Below are 25685 nucleotides of genomic sequence, written 5' to 3'. Positions count from 1 at the left end.
CCACCAGGGAAGTCCCTACACACACTGCATTCTATACACAGTGGTGCTCCTTGCCTGTTACAATTCATTTCAGAAGTTAACCCCATACTGGCACATATTGGGCTGTCTCTGGCTGCTAAAAGTAAGTGTTTCATCTTCAGCCAACCAACTCACCCCTAGAAGGATGTCGTATTTTCATGTAGGTCATGGAGAAGAGATTTTAAAAGGAAGTAAAACTTGTTTTTGAACCACAGCATGGGTTGAGGCAAATAGAAAAATTACCTTTAAGAAAATAACCTTTTGAGCTTCTTAAATTCAGGAAATGAAACCTTGGTTGAGCAAAAATTTCCTAGATACAGCATCACCAGCACATCCATAAAGGAACAAATCTAAAAATTAGACTTCTGGGAATTTCCTGGTGCTCTAGTAGTTAAGACGGCATTGTCACTGCAGAGGGCCCAGGTTCAATCCCTGGTTGGGGAACTAAAGGCCCCACAAGCCACGGGGTGTGTTAAAAAAGACTACTACCCCTTTATAGGCTAAGATTGTGTTGGGTGCCCTGATTCGCTGCACTGCTGCCTCTGCATGGTTCCCCGAATGATGCATGGAAGCAGAGGCGCAGCGCGGACACCGCCATGGCAGCCGGGCTGGACAGCAGTGGGGGGCGCCCAGCCCCGGCCGGCCTCGTGAGAGGCGAGGGGTCGAGCATGCGGTGTCCTCCTAGCCAAACTCTGTTTACTTTTGGCTCCCGTGACACTGACTGACCAGAGGCAGAAGATGGGGCTTCTTGCTGGATATGAAAATGCGTGCTCTCATGGCAGGAGTCCCCAGCCTGTCGTCTCTGATTTGGTAGGTCTGGACCGAGGCCAGATAACATGCATCTCTGACAGGTTCCAGGTGGTGCTGAGGAAGGACACGCAGAGGCGGCAGAAGGCAGCCGCGGAGCTGGGGGAAGACCATCTGAGGGAATCCGCCATGCCTGTAGCCATCAACCCAAATGGCCTTCAGAACCTGGGAGGGCACAGGAGCGGATATCAGGAGTCGTGCTGCCTGGGCCACAGCGACCCCTGTGCTACAGGCTCAGCTCTCAGCCGTTCTTCAGGCGGACCCCACTGGAGGGTAAGCCCTTGGAAGCCTTGCTGACGCCCTGGTCTTGTTTGGAGCGCCTGCCACCTGGTGTCCACACAGGGAACCTCAACGAGCAGTGAGTCCCGCCCCCACCTCCCCCCAATCCAAAGGCCCAGGATTCTTGAGGCTGCTGTGAGGTTGAATCTGAGGAAGAAATGAGTCTTAATTTCAGTTACCAAGACACACAAAGACAGGCGTACAGAATAATTATAATAAATATTTTAAGTTATATTTTCAAATACCAAAGCATAAATGTTAATCTTTGATTTTTGGAAAAAATAGAACATTTTCTTTTCTTGTGTTAACATAAATATTTGGCTTATGGAAATAATGCTTAAAATGAAATCTTTTAGGCACTTGGGGATAGAAAGTGCAGGAAAATATAACACAGTTTTACTGTACTGCTAAGTACAATAGCAACCAAAATTATATTTGATTAAATATCCTATTTTCAACACTGTCAGCATTACTGATCTAAGAGAAAATACTGTGACCAAATACAACCCACGTAACATTTTAAAAGCGGAAGATTTTGTTGATAATAGTTCTTAAAGTTTCAAATTCTTTTCAGTCTCGTCACTGAGATATACAGTTTCACTAGACAGAATCCAAAGAAGAAACATTTCATCTTCTTTTTTTTTTTTAAACAACATTTCTTTTTAATCACTTTGGCTTTTTCCTTTATAAACACTCAAGAACTTTCTTGGTGGGCATTTAAGCAAGAAAGAACCAATAACCCTCGAACCTAGCAGCACACATAGCCTAAAGAACACAGCGCGTGGATGAGGCTGCCAGAATGAGCAGCTGACATTTAATGTGAAGGCAGCTGTCGATTTCTGGCAGCCCTCTTAACGGACTGTATGAGTAAGACACAAAAATACAGAAGCCACTCAGTGAAGTTATTTCAAAACCTGCTGGGTGTGAAAAGCTGTCCCAGGAGGCACTGGGCAGGGGCTTGGCGAATACATTCTTCTGCTGTCAAGGCTTGCTTGGGAGGGTCCTCGCTGCAGGCAGACAGTGCCCTGTGACGAGACTCAGAGGCCACGAGTTCCAGCCCAGGTGAGGACGAGGGCTGCATGTCTGCCTCCCTCCAGCTGCTGTGCCGAGGCTCTGCTCCCAGGACTCTGGTCACTGGGCAGGCGGCAGGGCCTGTAGGTGCTGCAGGAGCTGCTCGCAGTAGGTGGGCGAGCGGTGCTTGTGGAGGACAGCCTCTGTCTCTTTCACCAGGAGGTCGGGGAAGAGGACGCTGCCTGCTTTGAGGGCCTCTGCAAAACAGGAACACGCTTTTATGGTGCCAGAAATAAATACTAAGCCAACCTTAGCTTCATATTACAGTTACAACAGCCATGACAAGCAGGCTGCAGGGAAAGGGAAGTGATTGGGGGTAAGGAGGGCGTTGCGTAATGATCATGTCAGTTCTCAAGAAGACGTAACGATCTTTATGTATGAGCCCCGTATCAGAGTGTCACAGTATGCAAGGCAAAACTGGCAGCTGTGAGAAGTAGGTGGATCAACTGTTGTGCGGGAGACTCCCACACACTCCTCTCAGAAAGGGGAGGAGCCAGCAGGCAGTCGGGCAAAGCAGAATCCAAGAGCACCAGTGATCAACTGCTATCTACAGACCGTCTCATCCAACACCAGCAGAACATACATTCCCCTCAGCTCCTACGGAACGTGTACGAAACACACCACGGCCAAGGCCGTGAGACACACCTTCACCAGGACTCCTATCATCCTTGCTCTCAGACCTCAGTGAGATTAAACTGAAGTCAGTAACAAAGAGATAACTGAAAAACTCCCCAATAGCTGTAGGTCATACAACACATCTCCAAATACCACAATGGGCAAAGAAGAAGTCTCAAGAGAAAACATATTTTAACTAAATGAAAATACAACTTATTTGCAAGTGATGCAGCCAACAAGGAACTAACTTCCAAAATGTATATATAAACAACCTTACAACTCAGCTGCAAACAATAAAATAACCCAATCAAATGTGGGCAGAAATTCTAAACAGACATTTCTCACCAAAAGCACAGGAAACAATGCTGAACATCGCTGACTGTCAGAGAAGCAGAATCAAAACTGTAGGGAGGCACCACATCACACTGGCCAAATGGCCACCATTAAAAAGCCTTCAAGCAACAAATGCTGGAGAGGGCGTGGAAAAAAGGGAGCCCTCCTGTACTGCTGTGCATGCGTGCTCAGTCATGTCCTTCTCTCTGCGGCCCCAGGGAGTGCAGCCCGCCAGGCTCCTCTGTCCACGGGATTCTCCAGGCCAGAATACTAGAGCGGGTTGCCATCTCCTCCTCCAGGGGATCTTCCTGACCCAGGAACTGAGCCTGCATGTCCTGCATTGGCAGGTGGATGCGAGCGCGTGCGCACACACATACACGTGCGCACACACACACATGCACACACGCGCGCGTGCACACAATGGACTATTGTTCAGCCATAAAAAGATGAAATAGTGCCATCCGCAGTGACATGGATGGGCCTAGAGACTGTACTATTAAGTAAATCAGACAGAAAGACACACATCATATGATACTGCTTACATGTGAAATCTAAAAAAAATTATACAAATGAACTTATTTGCAAATCAGAAACCCTATGGTTACTAGAAGGAAAGTGGGGAGGGATAACTTGGGAGACTGGGACTGACATGTACATGTTTACAGTCTTAAAAAACAACCCAATTAAAAAAAGCGCCAAAGACCTTAACAGACACCTCACCAAAGAAGAGATACAGATGTAAGCATGTGAGAAGATGCCCCACATGGCATGTCCCCAGGGAGATGCAAATTGAAACAAGGAGGCCAGTACACACCTGTCACAAGGGCCAGAGTCGGTGCGCCACCTGCTGGCAGGCTGTGGGACAACGGGGACTCTCACCTTGCAGGCGGCGCTGCAAAATGGTGCAGCCACTTGGGCGATTTCTTAAAAAACACACACACTCTCGGGCTTCCCTGTGGCTCAGCTGGTAAAGAGCCCGCCTGCAATGCAGGAGACCCTAGTTTGATTCCTGAGTTGGGAAGATCCGCTGGAGAAGGGGTAGGCTACCCACTCCAGTATTCCTGGGCTTCCCTGGTGGCTCAGCTGGTAAAGCATCTGCCTGCAATGTGGGAGACCCGGGTTCTATCCCTAGATTGGGAAGATCCCCCGGAGAAGGGAACGGCTACCCACTCCAGTATTCTGGCCTGGAAAAGTCCACTGACTATATAGTCCATGGTGTCACAGAGTCGGACACAACTGAATAACTTTCACTTTTCACTTTCAAACCATACTCTTACCATATGAGCCAGCAATCACAGTCTTTGATATTTATCCAAAGGAGCTGAAAACTTACATTTGCAAAAAACCTGCACACAGATGTTTAGAGAAGCTTAATAATCATCACAATTTGGAAGTAATGAAGATGCCTCTATAAAATGATCAGTGAGGGTATAAATAAACTGGTTCTCACAGACGAGGTATTAGAGCTAAAAAATGAGCCCTCACACCATGAAAAGGAACCTCAAGCGCCTATTGCCAAGTCAGAGAAGTCAACATGAAAAGGCTTCATACCACATGATTTCAAGAATATGATGTTCTGGAAAAGGCAAACCACAGAGGCAGTGAAGACGCGTGGCTGCTGAAGCCCAGGAGGGACAGGGAGACAGGCGAGGGGGGGGCACCGAGGGCTTCCAGGGGCTGCGTGCGGCACTGCCAGGCGGGACGCACGTTCAGACCAGCCCGCGCGCGGCGCCCGGTGACCCGACGTGGCTGCGCGCTCGGCGACGGCGTGTGCCTGCAGGCTCGCTGGGACACACTCGCTGTCAGGTGGGGCGTCGGCCACGGCTGAGCGCGTGCCTGTGAGGCAGTCTCTGCAGCCCCGCTCACGGTGTGGGGTCTGCAGGAACGGGGAGGGTGACGTCTGGTCAGGAGCCCCCGTGAGCACGTGTGCTGGCTCCTGGTACAAAGCGAGACCACCTGTCCATTCGCAGCTGCTGCCGCTGCGAGCGGTTTCCAAGTCACCCCAGACAGGTCACCTCTTATTACCTTGAGAGCTGCAGTGCCGGCCAGCGGCCCGTGTGGCCGGCCCGTGTGGGGACAAGGCTCTTACCCAGCACCGCGTCCTGGACGGCGTGCTCCGGGTCGTCGAGGTACACGAGGAGCTCGCGGTACAGGTGCCGGACGCTGCTCTGGTAGCAGCACTTCGAGGCCTCGCTCTGGACGCGCTGCAGCCAGGTGACCAGGGCGGAGGTGGCTGCCAGCCTCACATCGTCAGAAACGTCGTCTAGGCGCTTTAGGAGTTCTGGGGGCGGGAGCAGAGACAAGAGTGTGAGCAGAGGTTCCGGAGCCGGTGTGCACAGCTAAGCTCCCAGCACCCATCCCAGGAAACTGACCCGCAGGTGCTGGGGAAGGGGTGTCCTGGGACCCTCAGCTGCTCTGGCCCAGGAGTGCACTCCATGGACACCGTGTGGAGGCGTGACTGGCCGGCCTGGGAGTCTGCGCCCTCTGACCCACAGGGTGGCCTTGGGGTTCCCCCAGCTCCGAGATGCTCAGGCTCAGTCATTCACAGGTGTCATGCCCCAGCCGCCCCATTTTCCGTGCCGCGTGGATGGCAAAGGAAGGGCGTGTGCTGACCCTGCTCTCTGCCCACAGTGGCTCTGAGGATGGAGAGGAGGGCTGGTGACATGATGGCCACCGTGATGGCTGTTTCTATTGAGTCTCCGGGACCAGACGTCCTGGGGGAACAGTCCTTCCCGAGGGGCAGGAACACTTCCCGTGAACGGGAGAGACTCTTATCAACGGGTGCTTTTCCCTCAGAGCCCACACGAGATGCCAGCCCCACGACCGGCGTCTTCTAGAGACTCAGCTCTGCCCCCCAGGTGCCCCCAGGGTTTCGGTGCTCCCATTTGCGCTTTCCTCAACTTGTTTTTTTCACTTTCTATGAAAGGTCATCCTGAAACATGCAGCAGGTTCCAAGCCAACACTGGTTCTAAGCTGTTGGTAGGGAATCAGACGTTCACCCAGCAGTGGATTCAGGGTTACCACAGCCCTGGGCACAGGGACTGCTGACTCCTCTTTCTGAGGGAACGCCTGTCCTCCTCGCCTGCCTCCTGGCACCTTCAGGCACCCTTCCCACAGAGCCTGCAGCCGGAAGCGCTCAGCTTGTTTTGAAGGCTGTTGGCCCTGCAGCCTTCTGTGGACCATGACTGCGCTCAGAGAAGACGGCAGAGGCCCTGCACTGCCACCCGCCTCCAGCGAGGGCACCCACGGGCCCCGAGGTCCTTGGCGGCAGGCCCGCGCTGCACGTGTGTGTCTCACTCGCTGGTGCTCAGGCTCCAGGAGGCAGTGGCACAGCGCACGTGAGGCGGGAGCCCGCACTCCCAGGGTGCAGACGCTGCCCGCTGCAGGGCGGCCCCCGGCTCCCGGGCCGTCTGAGCGCCCACCCCGCAATTCCACAGGTGCCTGTCCTGTTCCTCCTGTTACGCTCCTTACTCAGTGACGTCACACACACCACGGCCATGTTTAAACTCAGCACCAACCTGACAAGAAGCAAAGGGAGCGTTTCCCGTTCTTCCTCCGACAGAAACAATTGTCAAACACACACACACGTGACCGGGGACAGAATGTCCTACCAGGATAAATCTTGATGAGTTTGTCTGGGTCAATCACACCATTAGAGGTCTTTAAAAACAGGTTAATGATCCGGCATGAAATCAATCGAGTCATCTGAGAATCTTCTTCCAGGGTGGTCAGAATTTGAGGCATCAATGTTTCCTGCATGTCCTGTATCTGCAATAAGAAACCACGTGAGCTGTGGGTCACGGCTGGACAGAGACCGCTACGCACGCGCCATGCGCACAGCCTGTAATGGGAGAGACTTGGTTTTAATGCAACCATCAGAGTCTGGAACGCTGTTCTGAAATTTCTATGTAAGAAGCAGACTTGAGTCTTGATTTCAAATTCAGATAATTTGAACACTGGTCAGCTGATCCTTAAAAAATGTGTTCTTCAGAAAGTCTCAGGCATGGATCCTACACAGCCCACTACTTGCTGGCAGGACCGGGCATCCCGTCCAGTGACGCTTAGGGGCCGTTTCTGTAAACACGGTTACGAAGGAACGTGGCTGTGCCAGCCGCAGCATGCAGCGCCTTCAGCTGTGGCATGCGGTTCTCAGTTGCGGCACACCCTCCCACCAGGGATCGATCCCGGGCCCTGCACTGGGACCGTGCAGCCTCAGCCCCTGGCCCACCAGGGAAGTCCCGAGGCGGACATCTTAACCTAAGTAACAGCCGTTCAGGCATCACCGTCTTCCCTACTTCTACTCTTTCCTCAGCTCCCCCTCTAAATGAGATATGAATACAAACAACACTCAGGTTAGGCTCCTGTGAGGGTCTTTCCTCATAAATGGTAACACTCACCTGAGAAACCCTCCAGGTGACCCAGGGAAACCCAGACTCTCCCCCCAGACCTCTGCTTGCCCGCAGCCCCCCAGTCCCGCCCTCGGTCTGCCTGGGACCTCCTGCTGCGGCTGTCAGGACAGGAGACTCAGGCGAGCGCTCTTCCAGGGCACATCCCCTTCCCTCTTGGGCCTGGGACGCACGAGCCCTACCTGCCCGTCCGACAGGGCCCCGCTGCTGACAAGCGCCCAGAGGCAGGACACGGCCGCCGTGCGGATGGCTGCGGCCGTCCTCCCGGCATGCCACTGCAGGTTGGGGACGAAGATGTCCTGGAGCAGGGTGTCCAGGTAGCCGTGAAGCTGCCTAGAGTAGAAGAAGGAGAGAGCGGGTAAGGGGCATTCAGACTCCCTGAAGGCAGCGCTTCTGTCTGGGGAGCACATGGCCCTGAGGGAAAAGGCCAGAGGAAACAGCAGAAACGAAACACTGGACGCTCAGCAAGCGCTTCTCAGGGACACAGTTTCTGAGGGCCGTGGGGCTCCCCCTCGGCTGCCCGGGGGCTCCTGCTGCCTCTCCCGGGACCGGGCCCCAGGGCTGCCATATATTCCAGCCTCCCTCCCGCTTTGTGGCCGAGGGGCTGCCCTGTCCACCACCCCTCCGGGAGTATCGTTGGGATGCCGAGTCACTCCAAGGGCAGCACCCCCACAGAGACAGGCCTCGCAGTCCTTGAGAGGATGTGAAGTCGCTATGACCACAGCCACCACCTCAACAGGAGGGCACCCTGGGCTGTCCCCATGGTCCCACGCGCCAGGACACCGGGAGACGTGCACATTTGCGCCAGCATGGTTGGGGCCCTTCCTCTCAACACGCCGTCAGGACAGACACAAAGCAAAACGAAACCAGGATGGCAGCCCCGAGCCCCGCTGACGGGCGGGGCCACCCTGCCCCGCGGAGCCACAGCTGAGGCCCCACCCAAAGCCCAGGGCAAAGCCTTGGCTCTTCTTACAACTCCTCTGCCCCACAGGCCTCTGTTGGTGGCGCAAACGCTATTCCGCTGAACACAAGACCCATCGATTGTGTCCCGAGGAAGTGAATAGGCTGCACAGAACAGGCTCCAGGAGCGGGTCAGTCTGACTAGCGCCAGGGCCCCAGGACCCCCAGCAGGGGGCGCTCCAGAGCCACCAGTGCCGCCACCTCAAACCTGGTGCAGGGGGACTCACAGGCCTCCCAGGTCTTCAGTTCAGATCAGTTCAGTCGCTCAGTCGTGTCCGACTCTTTGCGACCCCATGAGTCGCAGCACGCCAGGCCTCCCTGTCCATCACCAACTCCCGGAGTTCACTCAGACTCACGTCCATCGAGTCAGTGATGCCATCCAGCCATCTCATCCTCTGTCGTCCCCTTCTCCTCCTGCCCCCAATCCCTCCCAGCATCAGAGTCTTTTCCAATGAGTCAACTCTTCGCATGAGGTGGCCAAAGTACTGGAGTTTCAGCTTTAGCATCATTCCTTCCAAAGAAATCCCAGGGCTGATGTCCTTCAAAATGGACTGGTTGGATCTCCTTGCAGTCCAAGGGACTCTCAAGAGTCTTCTCCAACACCACAGTTCAAAAGCATCAATTCTTTCGGCGCTCAGCCTTCTTCACAGTCCAACTCTCACATCCGTACATGACCACAGGAAAACCATAGCCTTGACTAGACGGACCTTTGTTGTCAAAGTAATATCTCTGCTTTTGAACATGCTATCTAGGTTGGTCATAACTTTCCTTCCAAGGAGTAAGCGTCTTTTAATTTCATGGCTGCAGTCACTATCTGCAGTGATTTTGGAGCCCCCAAAAATAAAGTCTGACACTGTTTCCCCATCTATTTCCCATGAAGTGATGGGACTGGATGCCATGATCTTTGTTTTCTGAATGTTGAGCTTTAAGCCAACTTTTTCATTCTCCACTTTCACTTTCATCAAGAGGCTTTTTAGTTCCTCTTCACTTTCTGCCATAAGGGTGGTGTCATCTGCATATCTGAGGTGATTGATATTTCTCCTGGCAATCTTGATTCCAGTTTGTGTTTCTTCCAGCCCAGCGTTTCTCATGATGTACTCTGCATAGAAGTTAAATAAGCAGGGTGACAATATACAGCCTTGACTAACTCCTTTTCCTATTTGGAACCAGTCTGTTGTTCCATGTCCAGTTCTAACTGTTGCTTCCTGACCTGCATATAGGTTTCTCAAGAGGCAGGTCAGGTGGTCTGGTATTCCCATCTCTTTCAGGATTTTCCACAGTTTATTGTGATCCACACAGTCAAAGGCTTTGGCATAGTCAATAAAGCAGAAATAAATGTTTTTCTGGAACTCTTGCTTTTTCGATGATCCAGCAGATGATGGCAATTTGATCTCTGGTTCCTCTGCCTTTTCTAAAACCAGCTTGAACATCAGGAAGTTCACAGTTCACGTATTGCTGAAGCCTGGCTTGGAGAATTTTGAGCATTACTTTACTAGCGTGAGAGATGAGTGCAATTGTGCGGTAGTTTGAGCATTCTTTGGCATTGCCTTTCTTTGGGATTGGAATGAAAACTGACCTTTTCCAGTCCCGTGGCCACTGCTGAGTTTTCCAAATTTGCTGGCATATTGAGTGCAGCACTTTCACAGCATCATCTTTCAGGATTTGAAATAGCTCAACTGGAATTCCATCACCTCCACTAGCTTTGTTCGTAGTGATGCTAACCTGCTTCAGTTCTTTCAGCAAAGAGTTGCTGTTTCCTGAAAAGTGATCCAGCAGGGGCTCTGGAGAGGTCAGTCTCGCGTCCTGGCTGAGGTGACCCACACAATGTGGCAACACAGGCCTCGGGGCTGGCGACGAGGGGCAGGCAGCGGCCACCTGAGCTGCTTCTGACTCCAGTGAGGTGCCGGGAGCAGAAAATGCAGCAGATTCCCAAAGGATGAGTCCCACTGCGCGCGGAGCACACACATATATCCGAAGCTGGGTCCTGAGACAAGGAAGCCCAGCGCGGGGGTCCACAGGCTCACCCAGACCCACCAGCATCCAGTCTTGCCCTATGGGAGAGGAGTTCCGTAACATCTGCACAAGGGGACTGCTCCGCACGAGGGGACGGCTCCGCGTCGGGACGATGTGAGGGGACGGATCCGCGTGAGGGGACCGCTCTGTGCAAGGGGATGGCTCAACATCAGGGGACGACGCGAGGGGATGGCTCCGCCCTTGGGGACCGCTCCATCGACGACTGGGCGCCCAGAGCGGGGAGCAGCCCTCTATCACTGGGGATTCCTGCTCCAACCAGTGCCCCCGCCCTCTGTCCTCCGGCTGTGGGGTCCTTACAGGATGGGGTGGGCCGGGGTGGGGACAGGGGTCCCTTGCTGTCTTAGGCGCCATGATTTTACAATCCTAAAGTTCCAAACCAAGCAGGTGCTGTTTCCCAAAGTCCTTCCTGCCTGGAAAAACAGCTAATACTTTCACTAAATATTTGAAACTGAGCGACTCTCTTCCCACAAGAAGCCTCTGAGCACAGTTTCTTGAGGGAATTCAGCCCAGCACGGAGGCGTCTTTCCTGGGGAGTCACTGTCCTCAGGGAGCAGGGGCCCGAGGGGCAGCAACTGGGCTGTGGGTCCTCTACTCGGGATGGTGCCAGGGCTGACTCCGTACCGTCTATGGTCTCTCCTAACCCCAGAAGCCTTTGCACACAAGTAGGAAATAAAACTTCCTGCATTACGATGGACTGGCTAGAGGCCCAACAGCAGATCAGAGTAACCTCCAGAGAGGCGAGGTCTGAATGATGACCTGTTATTTCCCTGGGAATGTCCAGGACAGGCTGACAGCTGAGATCTGCTCTCTCAGATCCCAAACAGCTCACAGCATCTTGCCGCCTGCCGCCCGTCCTGCCAACGGCTCCACTCCGACTCGTGTCCTGCCCCGTGCTCCCCTCCCCTCCGAAGCCCTGAGTTGGAGGCCTGGGTGTTTACTGCCTCCAGTCCCTCTGGAGAACATGCGTTTCCTAAGTTCTGAACTCCGCGGTCATTCAATCAACTCTGTGAGGCTTGAAAGGCACCAGAAACCATGCAGAGCTGAGAACAGTCATGTATAAACCATCAGGAGCCAATGTTCCCTGAAACTTCATTTGATGGAATTTTAATGGCCACACAAGCACAGCTTTGACTCAGCGTCTCTGTGTGGTGCGCTTGGGGCTGGCACTGTGCTGTTTCCCTGGGGCGGTGTGTCGGGGTGGGGCGAGGGAGCCACAGAACAGCAGGGCCTAGAGCTCGGGGTCACTGCAGTCCCCAAGAGATCTCAGCGTCAGGGCAGGTGGGGACGACCCAGCCCTAACTCAGCGTGCGGGGTCGGGGCGGGGGGGCAGCACGGAGGCAGAGCTGACCTACCCCTGTGAATCCACCGTCTCTGGGGCTCCCAGCAGCACGCCCGTCAGGGTGGAGAAGAGCTTCAGGCGCATGGCTGGGTCCCTGGCCGGCTGAAGGCAGCTCCTGAGGATGGGGACCAGCTGGGGCAGGGCTTCTCCGAGGGCAGGGCCTAGAAGACAGGCGCGGCAGGAGGGTGGGAAGGTGGAGCCCTGCAGCTGCTCTGGCCGCGAGAGGCGGCGTGTGGGGCACGGCGCGCGGGACGCTCTCGGCACAGGATGCCACGGGCCCCTCTGTGCACCCCACCCCGCCACGGCTCTAACTGTTCGCCATGTAGACTTTTCCTTCTTCTTACATCTCACCAAATTCATAAAATCACTGAAGTCAAGCAGTCTTTTAAAGACCAGTCGAAATCAACTATTCAAGAGTATAAAAACTGCTGGACGTGTGCCCAGAACCTGGCAGCCAACGACCTTCCCACCCGTCACCAGACGGAGCAGAGGTGCCCTGGCCTGAGCCTGGCAGGATCCCAAACGCAGCGACGCTGCTCAGGCCTGAGCCCGCCCGTGACGGGGTGACAGGGTCTCTGGGTCTGGATGTGAGTCACACAAGCTGCCTTCCCCACCAGGCCCTGTGCTGACCTGGGATGTGTGTGTCAGAAGAGACAAAGGCCACCCTCAGGACCTCTGGTTCACTCCCGGTCTGCTGATTCCGTACCCAGTCAGGACTTGAGTCTATCCAGAGGCATCGCCTCAGAGCCCAGGGTCAGAGTGGAACAAGCGTGGCCAGAGGAAGGCTGCCCGCCCCCTCCTGCCTTCCGGTCTCCGTCCCGCGCCCCTAACCCGCAGGGCAGGAAGCCACCTGGGCAGAGAGGACAGCATGCAGACGCCACTGAAGAGCTCGGGCCACACAGGCACCACGCTGAGTCACGCGTTCAAGGCTTAACATCAAAACGTGTGCCTGGGCAGACTTTTAAGACCACGTTACATTAACTCTTCACTGTAACATTCTCAGCACTTTTTAAAGTAAGGGTGTAAAGTGGCCAGTCCCCACAGGCGACAGTGATCACGAGTGAATGAAGAACCGGGTCTGGTGCGTGGCCGACTGGGGGGTGAGAGCAGCGCTGCCTGTCTGCGCTGGGGCTGCCAGAGCCGCCACGGCACCCATGCTCTGAACCCAGCTCGGGGCACCCGTCCAGGCTCACCTGAGTGGCTGAGCACCACGTCCAACTGCAGGAGCTCCACGGAGTGGCCGGTCCAGTCCCGGTGCGAGGCAGCCAGCCACTCCAGGAGGGGGCTCACATGTGCTCGGAAGAGGTCCTGGCTGCCGTCCATGCCCTCCACCGCAGCCAGCGCGGCCAGCGTCTCCTGAACCTGGGGGAGCAAGTCGCCGGCTGTGACAGTCAGTATGAATGTGGGACTCACAAACCCACTGGAGATCCCTGTCCTCACGCCTGAGGGAGAGAGAGCCACTCGGGCACATGCCACATGACCTGGGTTCCCACACCCACGGCCCTCCTGTCTGGACAACAAATGAAACGGACAAACGTGACTTACAGGAGGTTCACCGCGCCACCCCCCCCCCGCCCCCATTTTGCACAACCCAGGGCGGGGCAGTCCCTGCAGGGCAGAGGGCGGGGGCAGTTGGACTCTGTCTGCAGAGAAGGGGACCAGGCAGCTTCAGGGACTGAGCTGACAGCCTTAGACCGCGGCCAGCGAAGGCGGTGTCCAAGGCCCCTCTCTGAGCTCTGCACTCGACCAGACCAGCGGCGACGGTGCGTCTGCTGCTCTGGGGGCAAAGCGGGGAGGGCAGACTGGACCATGGAGCCGGGGCCGCCTCGCAGCCCTGCACCCCGCACCCCCGCCTCGGGCTTGAGGAACAGGACGCACTCGGCACTCTGCCCGGGACCCGAGTCTGGCCTGCAGACCCTCCCTGAGGACTAACTCGACTTTTCTAATATAAATTTTACGGTCCTGTGGTGACAAACCGCCAGCTCAGACACGGGCCCTCCAGACAGGGGGACTTTCAAGAGACAAAACAAAGTTTAGAAAGGCACTGGGGAAAGGCAGGGCGGTGTGTGTGAGTCCTGGACACGGTGTGGGCAGAGAGGAGAAGGAACCGGGGAGAAGCTGAGTTCTCAGCTCAGGGAGAAGAGGCCAGACACCTGCCTCCGCTTGGTCCTTACAGTGGCGGGGAGCTAGACGGCAGGAGGTTTCAAGTTAAATACAAAGCCAGGGGAGCGGAAGTGACTGGAAAGCTGGGCTGTAACTAAATAGGGAAAATATGATAATATTTCCTCTCCTATATCTTTCAACCCCTCTTAAACGCAGATTTGTTAACGACCAGGGAGGCCTCCTTTCTTCTGTTTCTCCAAGATTAAGTAGCGTCTTTACTCTGAGATACTGAAGTCAACTTCAGTGGGAAGGAATCTCAAACCCTGGGTCCCCCGAGGCTGCCTTGAGGAAGACACGCCCAAATGGTCTAGATTCTTTCGTCTGTGGTCATCAGCTCGGTGGGCAAGCTCCAGACGTGGAGTTTGAGAGCAGAGACCACGGACGGCGGTCACAGTCCAGGGGCTGCAGCACAGCGGGAGGCCCCGCTCACCTTGTCGCCGAGGCCCGTGGGCCCCCACAGCGCCAGCACGGTCACCAGCACCTCCAGGAGCGGCTCGCCGGCCCCTCGGCAGTCCTCCCGGCCCGCGGACACCACGGCCTGCACGCACTGCAGCAGGCGCTCGCCGTACAGGCGCTGCAGAGAAAGCGGCACGTGAGCCACCCCGTGCCCACCCGGCAGCCCAGACGAGGCCCCGCCGTGCAGCCACAGCGGGCTGGGCCCGGCTTCCGCACATCAGCATGGAGAGGGCGTCCCTCTTCACAGCAGGGAGACCGAGCCCCTGCTGAGCCCGAGGATCTCGGGTTCCGTATGCAGTTCAGTGACACACACTGGAGGGGCCAGGGACCCTGGGTCTGCTTCAAACACCCCAGGCCTCCCTCGCCCAGTCAAGCCGCAGAGGGACGCGGCCGGGAAGGCGCAGCAGGCACGAGGGGTGCACACTGCTCCCCTCCGCTCTGTGTACTTCTGAGCTCCTATAATGCTCAGTGAACAAAAATATATAAAATTCTATGACTCAAAAGACGCTTCCAGACTGATGGGAACACAGGGTCGCACCTTGGGAGGGCTGAGCCCATCGCTCACCTCCCAGGCTCCAGCCTCATCAATCGTGCAACGGGGCCAGGAGTGGGCGTGGGATGGCCCCTACAGGAAGACCTCAACACCCCTTACTGTCTGCTTTGCTGTGTTTCACAGAGGACAGAAAATCAGGATGGGGGTCATGTATACAAGTCACGTGTATGTCCCCAGCATGGTAGCTGGGACCCGCTCTGGTCCACCTCTGTGGGCACGGCCGCCCCTGTTGAGTGTTACCTGGCGAGGGGCCAGCTTCCCGCGGGCCTGCAGAGTGACAGCAGATGCCCAGTGAGGCAAACCCTTGTTGCTCCAGAGACAGACAGAAGGGCCACATTCCAATGCAAAGAGTCAAGGTTTAAGACCATCACAACCAAACAAAAACAAGGTCATTATTTTTCCATCAACAGCAAATAATTATAAATTATTCCGAATGACCAAGTCTAACTACCTAGATTGTTTCAGTTTCAGATGTAATGGAGTTACTGCTCAATTTAAGACAATAAGTTTGTAACCACCAAGCACAGTGCCCAGTGATGGGTGCCAAATCAGGCTGCCTGCTGAGAGCCCTGCTGGAAGGCAAGTGACGCGGTGAGGACAAGCCTGCCGTGCAGACACGGTGTCCGAGAGGTGTGTGGACCGACAGGGTGGGCAGACGCCACTGGCCACAAATACTGGGCACTCGAAGTGTGGCCAGTGTGACTGAGGACTGCCTGTGCGCCATGTGGATGGAGCAGAACAGGCCAGGAAGCGCATGGGTCCAAACAGAACATCGGTGGCTGCACCCCAGCCTCCTTGTTGGCTGGCTCTCCCCTAGGGGCCTGAGGGACGGGTGACCGTCACTGCCTACGCGTGGATGGTCCCAGCAGGGAATGGCATCACCATGGAAACGGGCTGACTGTACGATCCCCACCCTCTCCCCTGCACGCTTACATTTTCAGACCCTTGGCAGATGTGAGCCTGCGCCAGCTCCATGGCGATGACCTTCACGTGTGGCCGCAGAGCCTCCCTCGGGCAGCCTTGGATGAGGGAGGCAAGGACCAGGAGGCCAGAGGGCGAGGGTGACTTCCTCAGTGTCGACAAGATCAGCTTCAGAAACACCTCCGGGCTAACGAAGGTGCCAACCAGCTCTGCAGACCTCGTGCACTGGGCGGGGAGGGGCGGGAATGGGTGGGGGGCGCTGAGGCTGCTGCCCCTCTCCCTGCCACCCCACCAATACTGCTCGGCATCTGTCTCATATGCTTTCACCCCCAGAAACAGCCCTGCAGGCACGTTTCCTCCTAGCACCTGCTCAAATGCTCATGAAAACAAGTGAGTCCTCCCATGAGCTCAGAACTGCCAGGGGAAGGAAGTCACGCGTCCGGCTCATGGGAGGGCTGTCAGAGCATCCTGAGGCCCGGCTGCCTGAGCTGGACCCTGGGGGGCTGCTCTGCATGTCTGCCTGCCCGCAGTCCCTGCAAGCTGACCACCGCAGGGCCTGCGGGTGGAGGATGTGTTTTCTCCCGCACGCGCTTAAGGAGAGCCTTCACACACCACTCCTCACAGGCCCAGGGCCGCGTGGGGGCCACGGCACATCTACACCTTCACACGGGGGAAACCGTGTGTCTGCTGAGGTCCGAGTTCACGGCCGGCAGAGCTGAGAAGGAAGGGCAGGGCCCCGCAGACGCCACTCACGCTGCTGACCACGGCCGCCTCCTCGTCGGCACAGGCGCGGAGCAGGGCGCGCAACACGGGCTCTAGGTGCTGTGTGACGTGGTCCTCTGCGTGCAGCAGCAACACGGCCAGCAGCTGCGCCGACTTCACCCTGGTGCCCGCCACCCAGTCATCGATGTCGTGACAGACTGCGGGGAGGATCTTGGAGAGGTTTCTGAACACGAGCTCTCGGCAGCCCAGCCCCGGGCGGCTCCCTGCGGGTCGTGAAGGTGGAGGGAGACAGTGACACTCAGAAACACACACCTCAACGATTCGTGTGGAAAGTCACTCAGCACACGTTCCTCATTTAAGGCAGACCTACAGGTTTTGTTCTGAGGTCTTAAAGAACTCAGCCCGACTCTGAAGACAGAGGGAAATGAGGCTACAGAGTGTCATTACTTACTTGAAAGTTTTTAGCAATGCTGAGGCGTGACATGCATTAAACTACATGTTCAAAGTGCTAACAAATGGATACACGGCTCTCAAGACAAGACGCACGCATCGCCCAGAAAGCTCCCTGTGCTCCCGACAACCGCCCACCGCCCACCCTTCCCTCAGGGAGCTCGGTCGGCTTCCGGTCACCGCGGAGGAGCTGCCTCTTCCACCTTCTGTGAGCGCAGCTGCACAGCACACGGCCCTCTCTGCAGGCCTCCCTCCACGCGAAAAGGCACGCTGAGGCCCACCGCGTGCTGGGGCACACGAGACCTCACTGCTGAGCGTGCGCCACTGCACAGACACACCGCAGTCTGTCCGTCTGGCCGTCCACCTGCTGATGGGCGCCTGATCTGCCCTGGTGCACACTGCTGCCAACAGCTCTTCTTTCGGGTGGGCGCTGGGCAGGGAGGCACATAACGGTTTAAGAAAATGGTTTAAGATGGCTTTTCACAGCAGCCACGTGTCCTCCCTCTGCTCCGGGCTCCGCCCCCCGCCACGCCCGGGACCTGGGCTCCTCTACACCACCTGCCGGGCAGGCTTAGAGGAGGGCAGGCTTAGAGGAGGCGGTGTCTCCTTGCTGCTCTAATGCGCACTCTCCTCAGGACCCATGCGCGACCCGCAGCATTCTCTCAGGGCTTACTTGACATCTGTGTGTCTTCAGGCAAGTGTCTTTTCAATTTCTTTTTTACCCACTGAACCTGAATTGTTTGCTGCTGCTGAGCTTGCCCTTCCCTCTGTGCTCTGGAAGCGCGTCCTTTGCACGCAGTCTGCAAACATCCCCTCTGTGCCCTCAGCTGCGCTTTCTCAGCGTCTTCCAAAGAGCAGGCGTTTTTGTCTTGAGAACCGGTCGTTCCTCTGTGGAGTGTGTGGGTCCTACCTCAAGCCCTCAAGCCACTGGGGGTCAGCCTCGTGCGTCAGGAGGAGGGGATCCAGGCCCAGGGGAGCCGGCTTTCTTCCCTGAGCCGTCTCTGCAGCTCATCCGAATCCAGAGGCCACCCATGTGTCTGTCTTTGGACTCCTCTCTGCCCACAGCCCGTCTGTCTGATGCCAACCCCTCCGTGCCCGCTCACTCTGGCTTTATGTCTTGAAGCCAGACGTGCTGGTTTCTCAACCTGGGTCTTCGTCTTAAAAGTTTCGCCTGCCCTAGGTCCCTTGCATCTCCTTGTGAATTTCAGGATAAGTTTTTCAATTTCTATAAAAAAGCCTTCGAGGATTTTGGTTACAAGATTTTCATCTTAAAGATTCAAAACAACTCTAGAAATAGAAATGAGACGGTGACAACTCAGAGTTTAAAGGGTGCTTTAGTAGAAAGAACAGCTTGAGCCACGAAGCCCCTTTGAACGTTTGCTCCTGTGACTTTTCTGTCTCCATGGTGTATGAGAGACTTAGTTCCAGAGACTCAGATCCTGTCAGCTGTTTAACTGAGCTGGTTATAATTCTGCAAAAGACAAAAAGCCAGAACGATGCCCTTTTCTTCCTGCTGATGCTGGTCCCTTGCGGCGAGTCTGGGGGATGAGAGGCCATGTTAGGACGGTCTGGGGAGGGGTCCGCGGGCAGGCGGGCATGTGGTCTCACTCCAACAATGCTCTGACCTCCATTCTTGTACGTGATATGGCAGATGTCGTAATTCAGAAGATGGTGAGTCCTCAAACTTCAGTAACTCAGAAAAGTCCCTGCTAGCAACTAATTTTTGTACCTTTTCCGAAACATGTGTGATTTCCCCTTACAGCAGCTGCGCGGTATGGGGGTGACGCTCCTGAAAGGAGGCGACAGCAGCTGCGCGGTATGGAGGTGACGCTCCTGAAAGGAGGCGACAGGCCAGAAAAAAGAGGTGCAGGCCTCCCAGGTGCGGGGCGGAGCCGCCCCCTGGGCCTCACCGAGCGGCGCCAGGCGCAAGCCAGGTGCCGACACCTGTGCCCTGTAGCTCAGCACGCTCGGAACCCTCGAGGCCCTGACTCCACCCGACCAGCTGTGGCGGGGCCCGCAGGCCCCAGGCTCAGTGACCTGGCGCACGTTTACCAGGCTCTGTCCCGGCCAGCGTCACCCATCACGGCTGCATCCTGAGAGAGCACCGGCAGGCACTGCAGTGACGAAGCCGCCCATCAGGCTCACGGGGGCCTCAGGCCCCGACAGAGAGTGCTTCCTCAACACGGGAAACTGGATGGACGCAAGGCCCTGGTGCAAGAAGCGGGGCTGGGGCCTGGCAGGCAGGGGCTTCCTCGGAAACGCAGCTCGGATCTGACTCAGGAGCTAAGGGAGATGTGGGTGCCCGTGTGCGCACGTGCACACACACACACACGTGCGTGCGGGTGCTCACAGTCTGGCAGGACCACAGTGCGGGGCAGCACGGGGGCCCGCCAATGGCAGCCTCTGTTCTGAGGAGGTGTCGCCCGAATCGCTAGGACTGCAGCCCCCTTGGGCCCGTGTCTCCTCTGCGGGTGACGCTGACAGAAGAGCTCCATGAGCTGACAAAGCGCCCCGTTTTCAGAACTCCCCCGAGCCCCGCGCTTCTCAGCCAGCGTGTCCTCACGTACCCAGGGAGGCCGGCCTGGGGCTGCGAGGGCGCTCCTTCCAGTGCCCGCCTCATCAGCCCAAGCCACCGCACTCACCTGGCGATGGGTGGTGGGCTGGGGGAGGGCTGGCAAAGTCCAGCTTGTCCTTGAGGTCTTCCTCGTTCTCCGTCTGCCACTGCAGGCCGACCTGCTCCCAGAGGGTGCTCGCCTCACACCTGCCGAACGCGACACAGCGCAGGTCAGGGGGCGCCCATGGGGACGGGGGCCCCTGCCTGAGAGAGCTCGCCCACGGGGACGGGGCCCCTGCCTGAGAGAGCTCGCCCACAGAGACGGGGGCACTGGGGGGCGCCCACGGGGACGGGGCCCCTGCCTGAGAGAGCTCGCCCATGGGGACGGGGGCACTGGGGGGCGCTCACGGGGACAGGGGCCTCCGCCTGAGAGAGCTCACCCGTGGGTCGGCTGGCTTCAGCCCTGCCTGACAAATTCCTGTCTGTGAGCCGGGCGAGGGGCTGAAGGTGCAAAATGGCCCGGTTAAAGCCCTGGGGCCGCTCAGTAGGCAGGAGGGGCGGCTGCAGGGGGCTCTGGCCCAGAGGAGAAGCCGCCGCCGCAGGAAATGACAACGGAGGAGAGGCCGCGCCTGGGAGGAAAGCGGGCAGGCCCGGGGCACCTGGAGCCGGCCGCGGCTGCCACGTCGTCACTTACGCGATCTCGGGGATCTCGTCGTGGAAGCCGCTCAGCAGGAGTGGGATGAGCTTGTGGAAGAAGGAGTAGCGGTCCCGCAGGCTCAGCAGCCAGCCGCCCACCACGCGCATCACCGCCTGGCGCACCTGCAGGCCAGAGACGGTCAGCGGCCTTCCCCGGTGTGGGCACCGCCGGGCCCAGAGCCAGCTCGCTGCGCCAGCAGCTCTGCTGCCCGCATCATGGGTCGGGACAGACCACCAGGATGCCTAGTCTTGCTGGTTTGAGCCCTCGTCCTCCAGGCTCAGGCCAGACCCTCACTGACCACAGCAGGCTCCATGGCCCTGCCTCAGCCCTGTGGCGTGTCCGCAGCCTTCTGTACGGGAACCTCCTGGGCAGGCTGGGCGCCAGCTGCCTGTGTCTGAGAAAGTGACGTGCGTGCCTGCACACACCACGCCCCCTGCAGAGAGGAAGCGAGCTTAACAACACATTTCTTTAACAATGAAACATCAGATAGAGAATGCAAAAAAAAAAAAAAAATCCTTTTAAAAGATTGCAACCAAAAAAGTTAAAATACTTGGGCATAAACCTGACCAAGGAGGTGGAAGACTTGCGTGCCGAGAATTAGAAAGATTAGTGAAGGGAACTGGGGATGACTGAGAGCAGTGGGAAGACACCCACCTTGCTCTCGGGCGGAAGAATACTGTTAAACAGCCGCACCACCCAAAGTAAGCTACAGGTTTCATTTGAGGCCTATCAAATTACCCATGACATTTTTCATAAAGCGAGAACAAATAACCCTGAAGTTTATATAGAGCCATAAAAGATCCAGAATTGCCAAAACAAACCTGAAGGAAAAGAACAAAGCTGAAGGCATGACTCTCCCAGACTTCAGACAATACTACAAAGCTGCAGTCATCACAAGAGCACGGCGCTGGCACAAAAACAGCTGCACGGGTCAGTGGGGCAGACAAGAGAGCCCGGGAATGACCCTCACAGCTACAGCCACTGCACCTTCAGCACAGGAGGCAAGACCATACGGAGCGGAAAAGAGCAAGTGGAGTCGGGAGCGCTGGACAGCTGCATGGAAATCAACACAGCCTCACACCACACACACACAGAGACCCAAAATGTCCTAAAGGCTTAAACTTAAGACATGACACCATAAAGCTCCTAGGAGACCGCATAGGCAAATCATTCCCTGACATAAACCATCCCAATGTTTTCTTAGGTCAGTCTCCCAACATGAGAGAGAGAAAATAAAAGTAAACCACTGGGACCTAATCAAACTCATAAGCTTTTGCTCAGCAAAGGAAACCATAAGCAAAACAAAAAGACAATCTGCAGACTGGGAGAAAATATTTACATGACGTGACTGACAAGGCACTAATTCCCCAAATATACAAACAACTCATACAACCCCAGAACAATAAAGCAAAAAACCCAAGAAAAAAAAATGGGCAGAAGACCGTGATAGACATTTCTCCAAAGAAGACATACAGATGGCCAACAAGCACATGAAAAGACATTCAACATCAATAATTACTAAAGAAATGAAAATCAAAACCACAATGAGATGTCTGTCACCTCACACTGGTCAGAATGGCTATCATTAAAAAGTCTCCAAATGAACTTTACTGCTCTTCCCGTGGTTAAGAATCCGCCTGCCAATGCGGGGGACACAGCTTTGACTCCTGGTCTGGGAAGATTCCACAGGCTGCCAGACAACCAAGCCCGCACGTGTAGAGCCTGTGCCGCACAGCAAGAGAGGGCACTGCGGTGGGAAGCCCACTCGCCACGACGAAGAACGGCCTCCGCTCCCACAGCTGGAGAAAACAATGATGACCCGGTGCAGCAAAACATTTAAAAATAAAATAAAGGAGAAAAAAAATTTTTTGGAAAAGTGTACAAACAACAAATGCTGGAGAGGGTGTGGAAAGAAGGGACCCCTCCTCCGCTGTCGGCTGGAATATACACTGACGCAGCCAGTAAGGAGGACAGTGCGGAGCTCCCTCAAAAACTAAACCGGAGCTAATATACGGTCCAGCAGTCCTGCTTCCGGGCAAATGTTTGAGAAAAACGGAACTCAGAACGATACATGCACCCCAGTGCTCACTGCAGATTTCACAACAGCCAGGACATGGAGACAATCTAGACGCCCACGGGCAGATGAACGGATAAAGAAGATGTGGTGCCTGTATATACGGCGGAATATTACTCAGCCACAAAAAGCAAAATAACGTCATTTGCAGAACATGGATGGACCTAAAGATGATCACACTAAGTGAAGTAAGTCAGAGAAAGGCAGACACCGTTGTGACTCCACTTATATTTGGGATGTAAAACACAGCACAGCTGAACCCATCTATGAACAGACTCACAGACACACAGAGCAGACTTGGGGTTGCCAAGGGGAGGGGAGCGCAGAGGGAGGGCCTGGGGGCTTGGAGTTGGCAGACACAAATCAGCATACACGTGCAGGTAAACAGGCCCTCCTGTGCCGCACCGGGACCCGTGCAGCACCTGTGATAAACCCTAACGGGAAGGGCTCTAACACACGCGCGTGTGAGCTGAATCACTGCTGTACAGCCAAGATCAACACAACCCTGCGCATCAAGTGTGCACTTCAATTATACAGAAGAAGAAAACAAGCAACATGACCCAGCGTGGCTGTGGCTAGAGGCCAGCTGGGGTGCTAGAGAGCAATCTTTGGGGTCGACAGACCCAGGCCTGGAGGAGGCCAGCTGCGAGTGGGGCTCTGCGCACTCATCCCAGCCCCAGCCTCAGACATGGAGGATTTCCGTGGCAAAGGAACGCAACGGCATGTAAGTACTGACAGACAGGACACGAGAAGGCTGGCGTTCCCTCTGCCGGGGCACAGGGGCCGCTGTCGCCCGCCCTGCAGGCCCCCACCAGCAACCACCGCTGCTCCTGCCCCGGGACGGCGGCCCTTCACCCACTCTTCCCTGTGGGAGAGTGCCTGACTTTGCGGCCTTCACTCTGCTCCTCACAGCCTGATATCCACGACTCTGAGCGGGCTTCTGCCGACAAAAGAGCTGCTTCTCTCTCCTCCACCTGCCTGCCTGCCTGTCTTGTCTGTCTGTCTCCGCAGGCCCCAAAGCCACGGGAAGGAGTTACCCAAACACATGAACCCTGGCTCCAATCCTCCTGGTTTGCCAACCTCTGTGGCTTTTCAATTAAATCACCTGATGGACAGCACGTTACACATATATCTACAAACCATGGAAACCCTCAGTTCAGAGTTTCTTCCTAAAAGCAAACAGGCCTCGTCCCCATTGTTCAGAATTAAGTATAATAAATCCACTAAGACAATTCAGTTCTCCCTGAGCCTCTCAAAAATGTGAAACAGGAACACCCTGTGACTGGGAAGGACATTTTGGTGTCACATATAATATCTTTAATAAAGGACAAAAGTGAGTAAGTGACAAATAGCACACTGGCACGCTTCTGGTGCGAAAAGGGACTGACCGGAGGAAACTCTCCTTACCTGGGGAACGTCGTCGAATAGCCGCTGAGCAAAGTGCGGAAGGACATCATCCACTGACTTCCCGCTGCCGAACTGGATTGCCGCGCCCGTGGCCTCGATGACGGCCACGCGCACCTTCCAGTGCTGGTGGGAGATGGACTGCATCAGGGGGCCGATCAGGGACTCCGACTGCATGTGGAAGTGGTCTGTGGGGCGGGGAGGCCACCAGTCACCAGGGGAGCCTGTGGGCCTCCGCTCTGGCCTGGCTCTGCTGGGAGCTTTGCACCCTCAGCACTGGGAGAGGCACAGGGACAGGACGAGCGACTCAAACAGCACCTCTCTCGGAGGACTGGGGCTGGACCTCATGTCAGCTGAACACAGCAGCTGGGAGGGGAGAGCCTGAAGCTGCCAGTGGCTGCGACAGGTGCCCGAAAGGGACGCCGAGTGGGGAGAGACCGCGCCTTCCCAGGTCCTGCAGAGCCAGACACGCAGCACGGGAAACCGCACCAGCATCGCCTCAGGCAAAGCCACCCCGCTTCTACGGGCCTCACAGAAAGTCAGGACCTGGGGGGTCTTCGTGGGACCCAGATGGACCCTCCGGCTTTGCAGTTCTGCCGCTGCTTAAGACCTGTATGAGGTCGCTATTTCAGTGGTACTTCCAGCGAGTTCTCTCAGCGCTCAAGTCCTAAGATCAAGGCAGGCTCTGGCTCACTGCTGCCCAGGGTGCGGGAGCCCAGAGGAGAGGCCCGGCGCGCAGGAGCGGCGCTGAGACCGGGAGATGTGGCGCTCGCTGCGGGCAGGCGCTGCGCTCGGGCTGGGGCCGCAGGAGGGCGCGGGGAGGGGGCCACCGGGGAGGGGACGGGGGGGCTGGCACCTGGCGTGGCGCGCGCCAGGCCGGCGGCGCACTCGCAGCTCTCGCGGCGCACGGCGGCGAAGGGGTCAAGCAGCGTGCAGCGCAGCGCGCGCACCGCGTCGTCCAGGTGCGGCGCGAACGCGGCGCCGGTGAGGCGCACGGCCAGGCCGAGCAGCTGCACGAGCGCCAGGCGCAGCTCCTCACAGGCCTCGGGCGGCGGGCGGCGCGCGGGCTCGGGGCTGGCCAACCGCGCGGCGAGCGCGGGTAGCAGGCGCGGGAGGGCGTCGCGGGGCCGCGCGGCGCGCCGCAGGCCCAGCCCCAGCAGGTGCACGGCCAGCGCGCGGCAGCCCTCGGCCGGGTCAGTCAGGCGGCGCAGCAGGCGCGGCAGCAGCAGGTGCACCCACGGGCCCTGGAAGGCCGCGGCCGCGGCGTCGGGGTCGGCGTCGGGCGCCTCGGGCTGCGCCGCCTCCAGCACCCGCTGCAGCGCCTCCAGAGCGCGCCGCCGACCCAGCTTGCTGTCGGCCTCCAGCCCGGGCAGCAGGCGGCTCAGGGAGCGGCTCAGTTCCGCCGCCTCGGTCGTCTCCCCAGCTTCTGTCGGGCCCTGGGGCGCCGCGGCCTCAGGCGCTACCAGCGCCGCCATCTTCCCCGCGTTGCTAGTCACCAGGGGAGACCGGCGCTTTTACGACGGCCGCGGTGCGGATTACGGCACGTTTTCCGGTCAGCTCCGAGCGCAACTTTATTGGCAGCTCGGGCGTGGGCAGGACACGGCCGGGGGCGGGGCGGGGCCTTGGGGAACTGAAGGGACGCTGGCCAGGGCCGGGGTCCAGGTCTGCTGGCTGCTGCGGACCTGTGTTCGGTGAGGCGTGGTGGTCGTGCCCTTTCGTATTCTCAAGTGGCTTCTGTGACCCTCGTCTCCTGCAGGCCCGGGTCGGGCCAGCCTGGTCTTGTCGGCTGGGGTCTTGGTCTAGTGGGTGGCAGGTTAATCAGCGTGAG

General features: G+C 56.9%; 1 protein-coding gene across 2 annotated transcripts; it reads right to left on the bottom strand.

The window, feature by feature from the left end:
- Positions 1–1314: 1314 nt before the first annotated feature.
- Positions 1315–25351, bottom strand: DNAAF5 (dynein axonemal assembly factor 5). Of its 2 annotated transcripts, none has more exons than XM_086376865.1 (13): positions 24714–25351; positions 23861–24045; positions 20377–20501; positions 19771–19889; positions 16709–16941; positions 15968–16180; positions 14456–14599; positions 13056–13224; positions 11876–12023; positions 7712–7862; positions 6642–6891; positions 5213–5404; positions 1315–2372 (listed from the first exon to the last, which is right to left on the bottom strand). In XM_086376865.1, exons 1-13 carry the CDS (start codon positions 25330–25332, stop codon positions 2236–2238), a joined length of 2685 nt encoding a protein of 894 aa, XP_086232991.1. In that variant the 5' UTR covers positions 25333–25351; the 3' UTR covers positions 1315–2235. The 2 variants fall into 2 exon arrangements, with proteins under 2 accessions (XP_086232991.1, XP_086232992.1); XM_086376866.1 differs by having other exon boundaries at positions 6735–6891.
- Between the last annotated feature and the right edge of the window lie 334 nt (positions 25352–25685).

Source organism: Bos grunniens, chromosome 25, assembly GCF_055505025.1.
Source record: "Bos grunniens cultivar Pamir isolate PY7600 chromosome 25, Bosgru_T2T1.0, whole genome shotgun sequence".
NCBI classification, from domain to species: domain Eukaryota; kingdom Metazoa; phylum Chordata; class Mammalia; order Artiodactyla; family Bovidae; genus Bos; species Bos grunniens.
The sequence above is the reverse complement of the archived record's forward strand: the minus strand, read 5'-3'. Positions and strand labels throughout refer to the sequence as shown.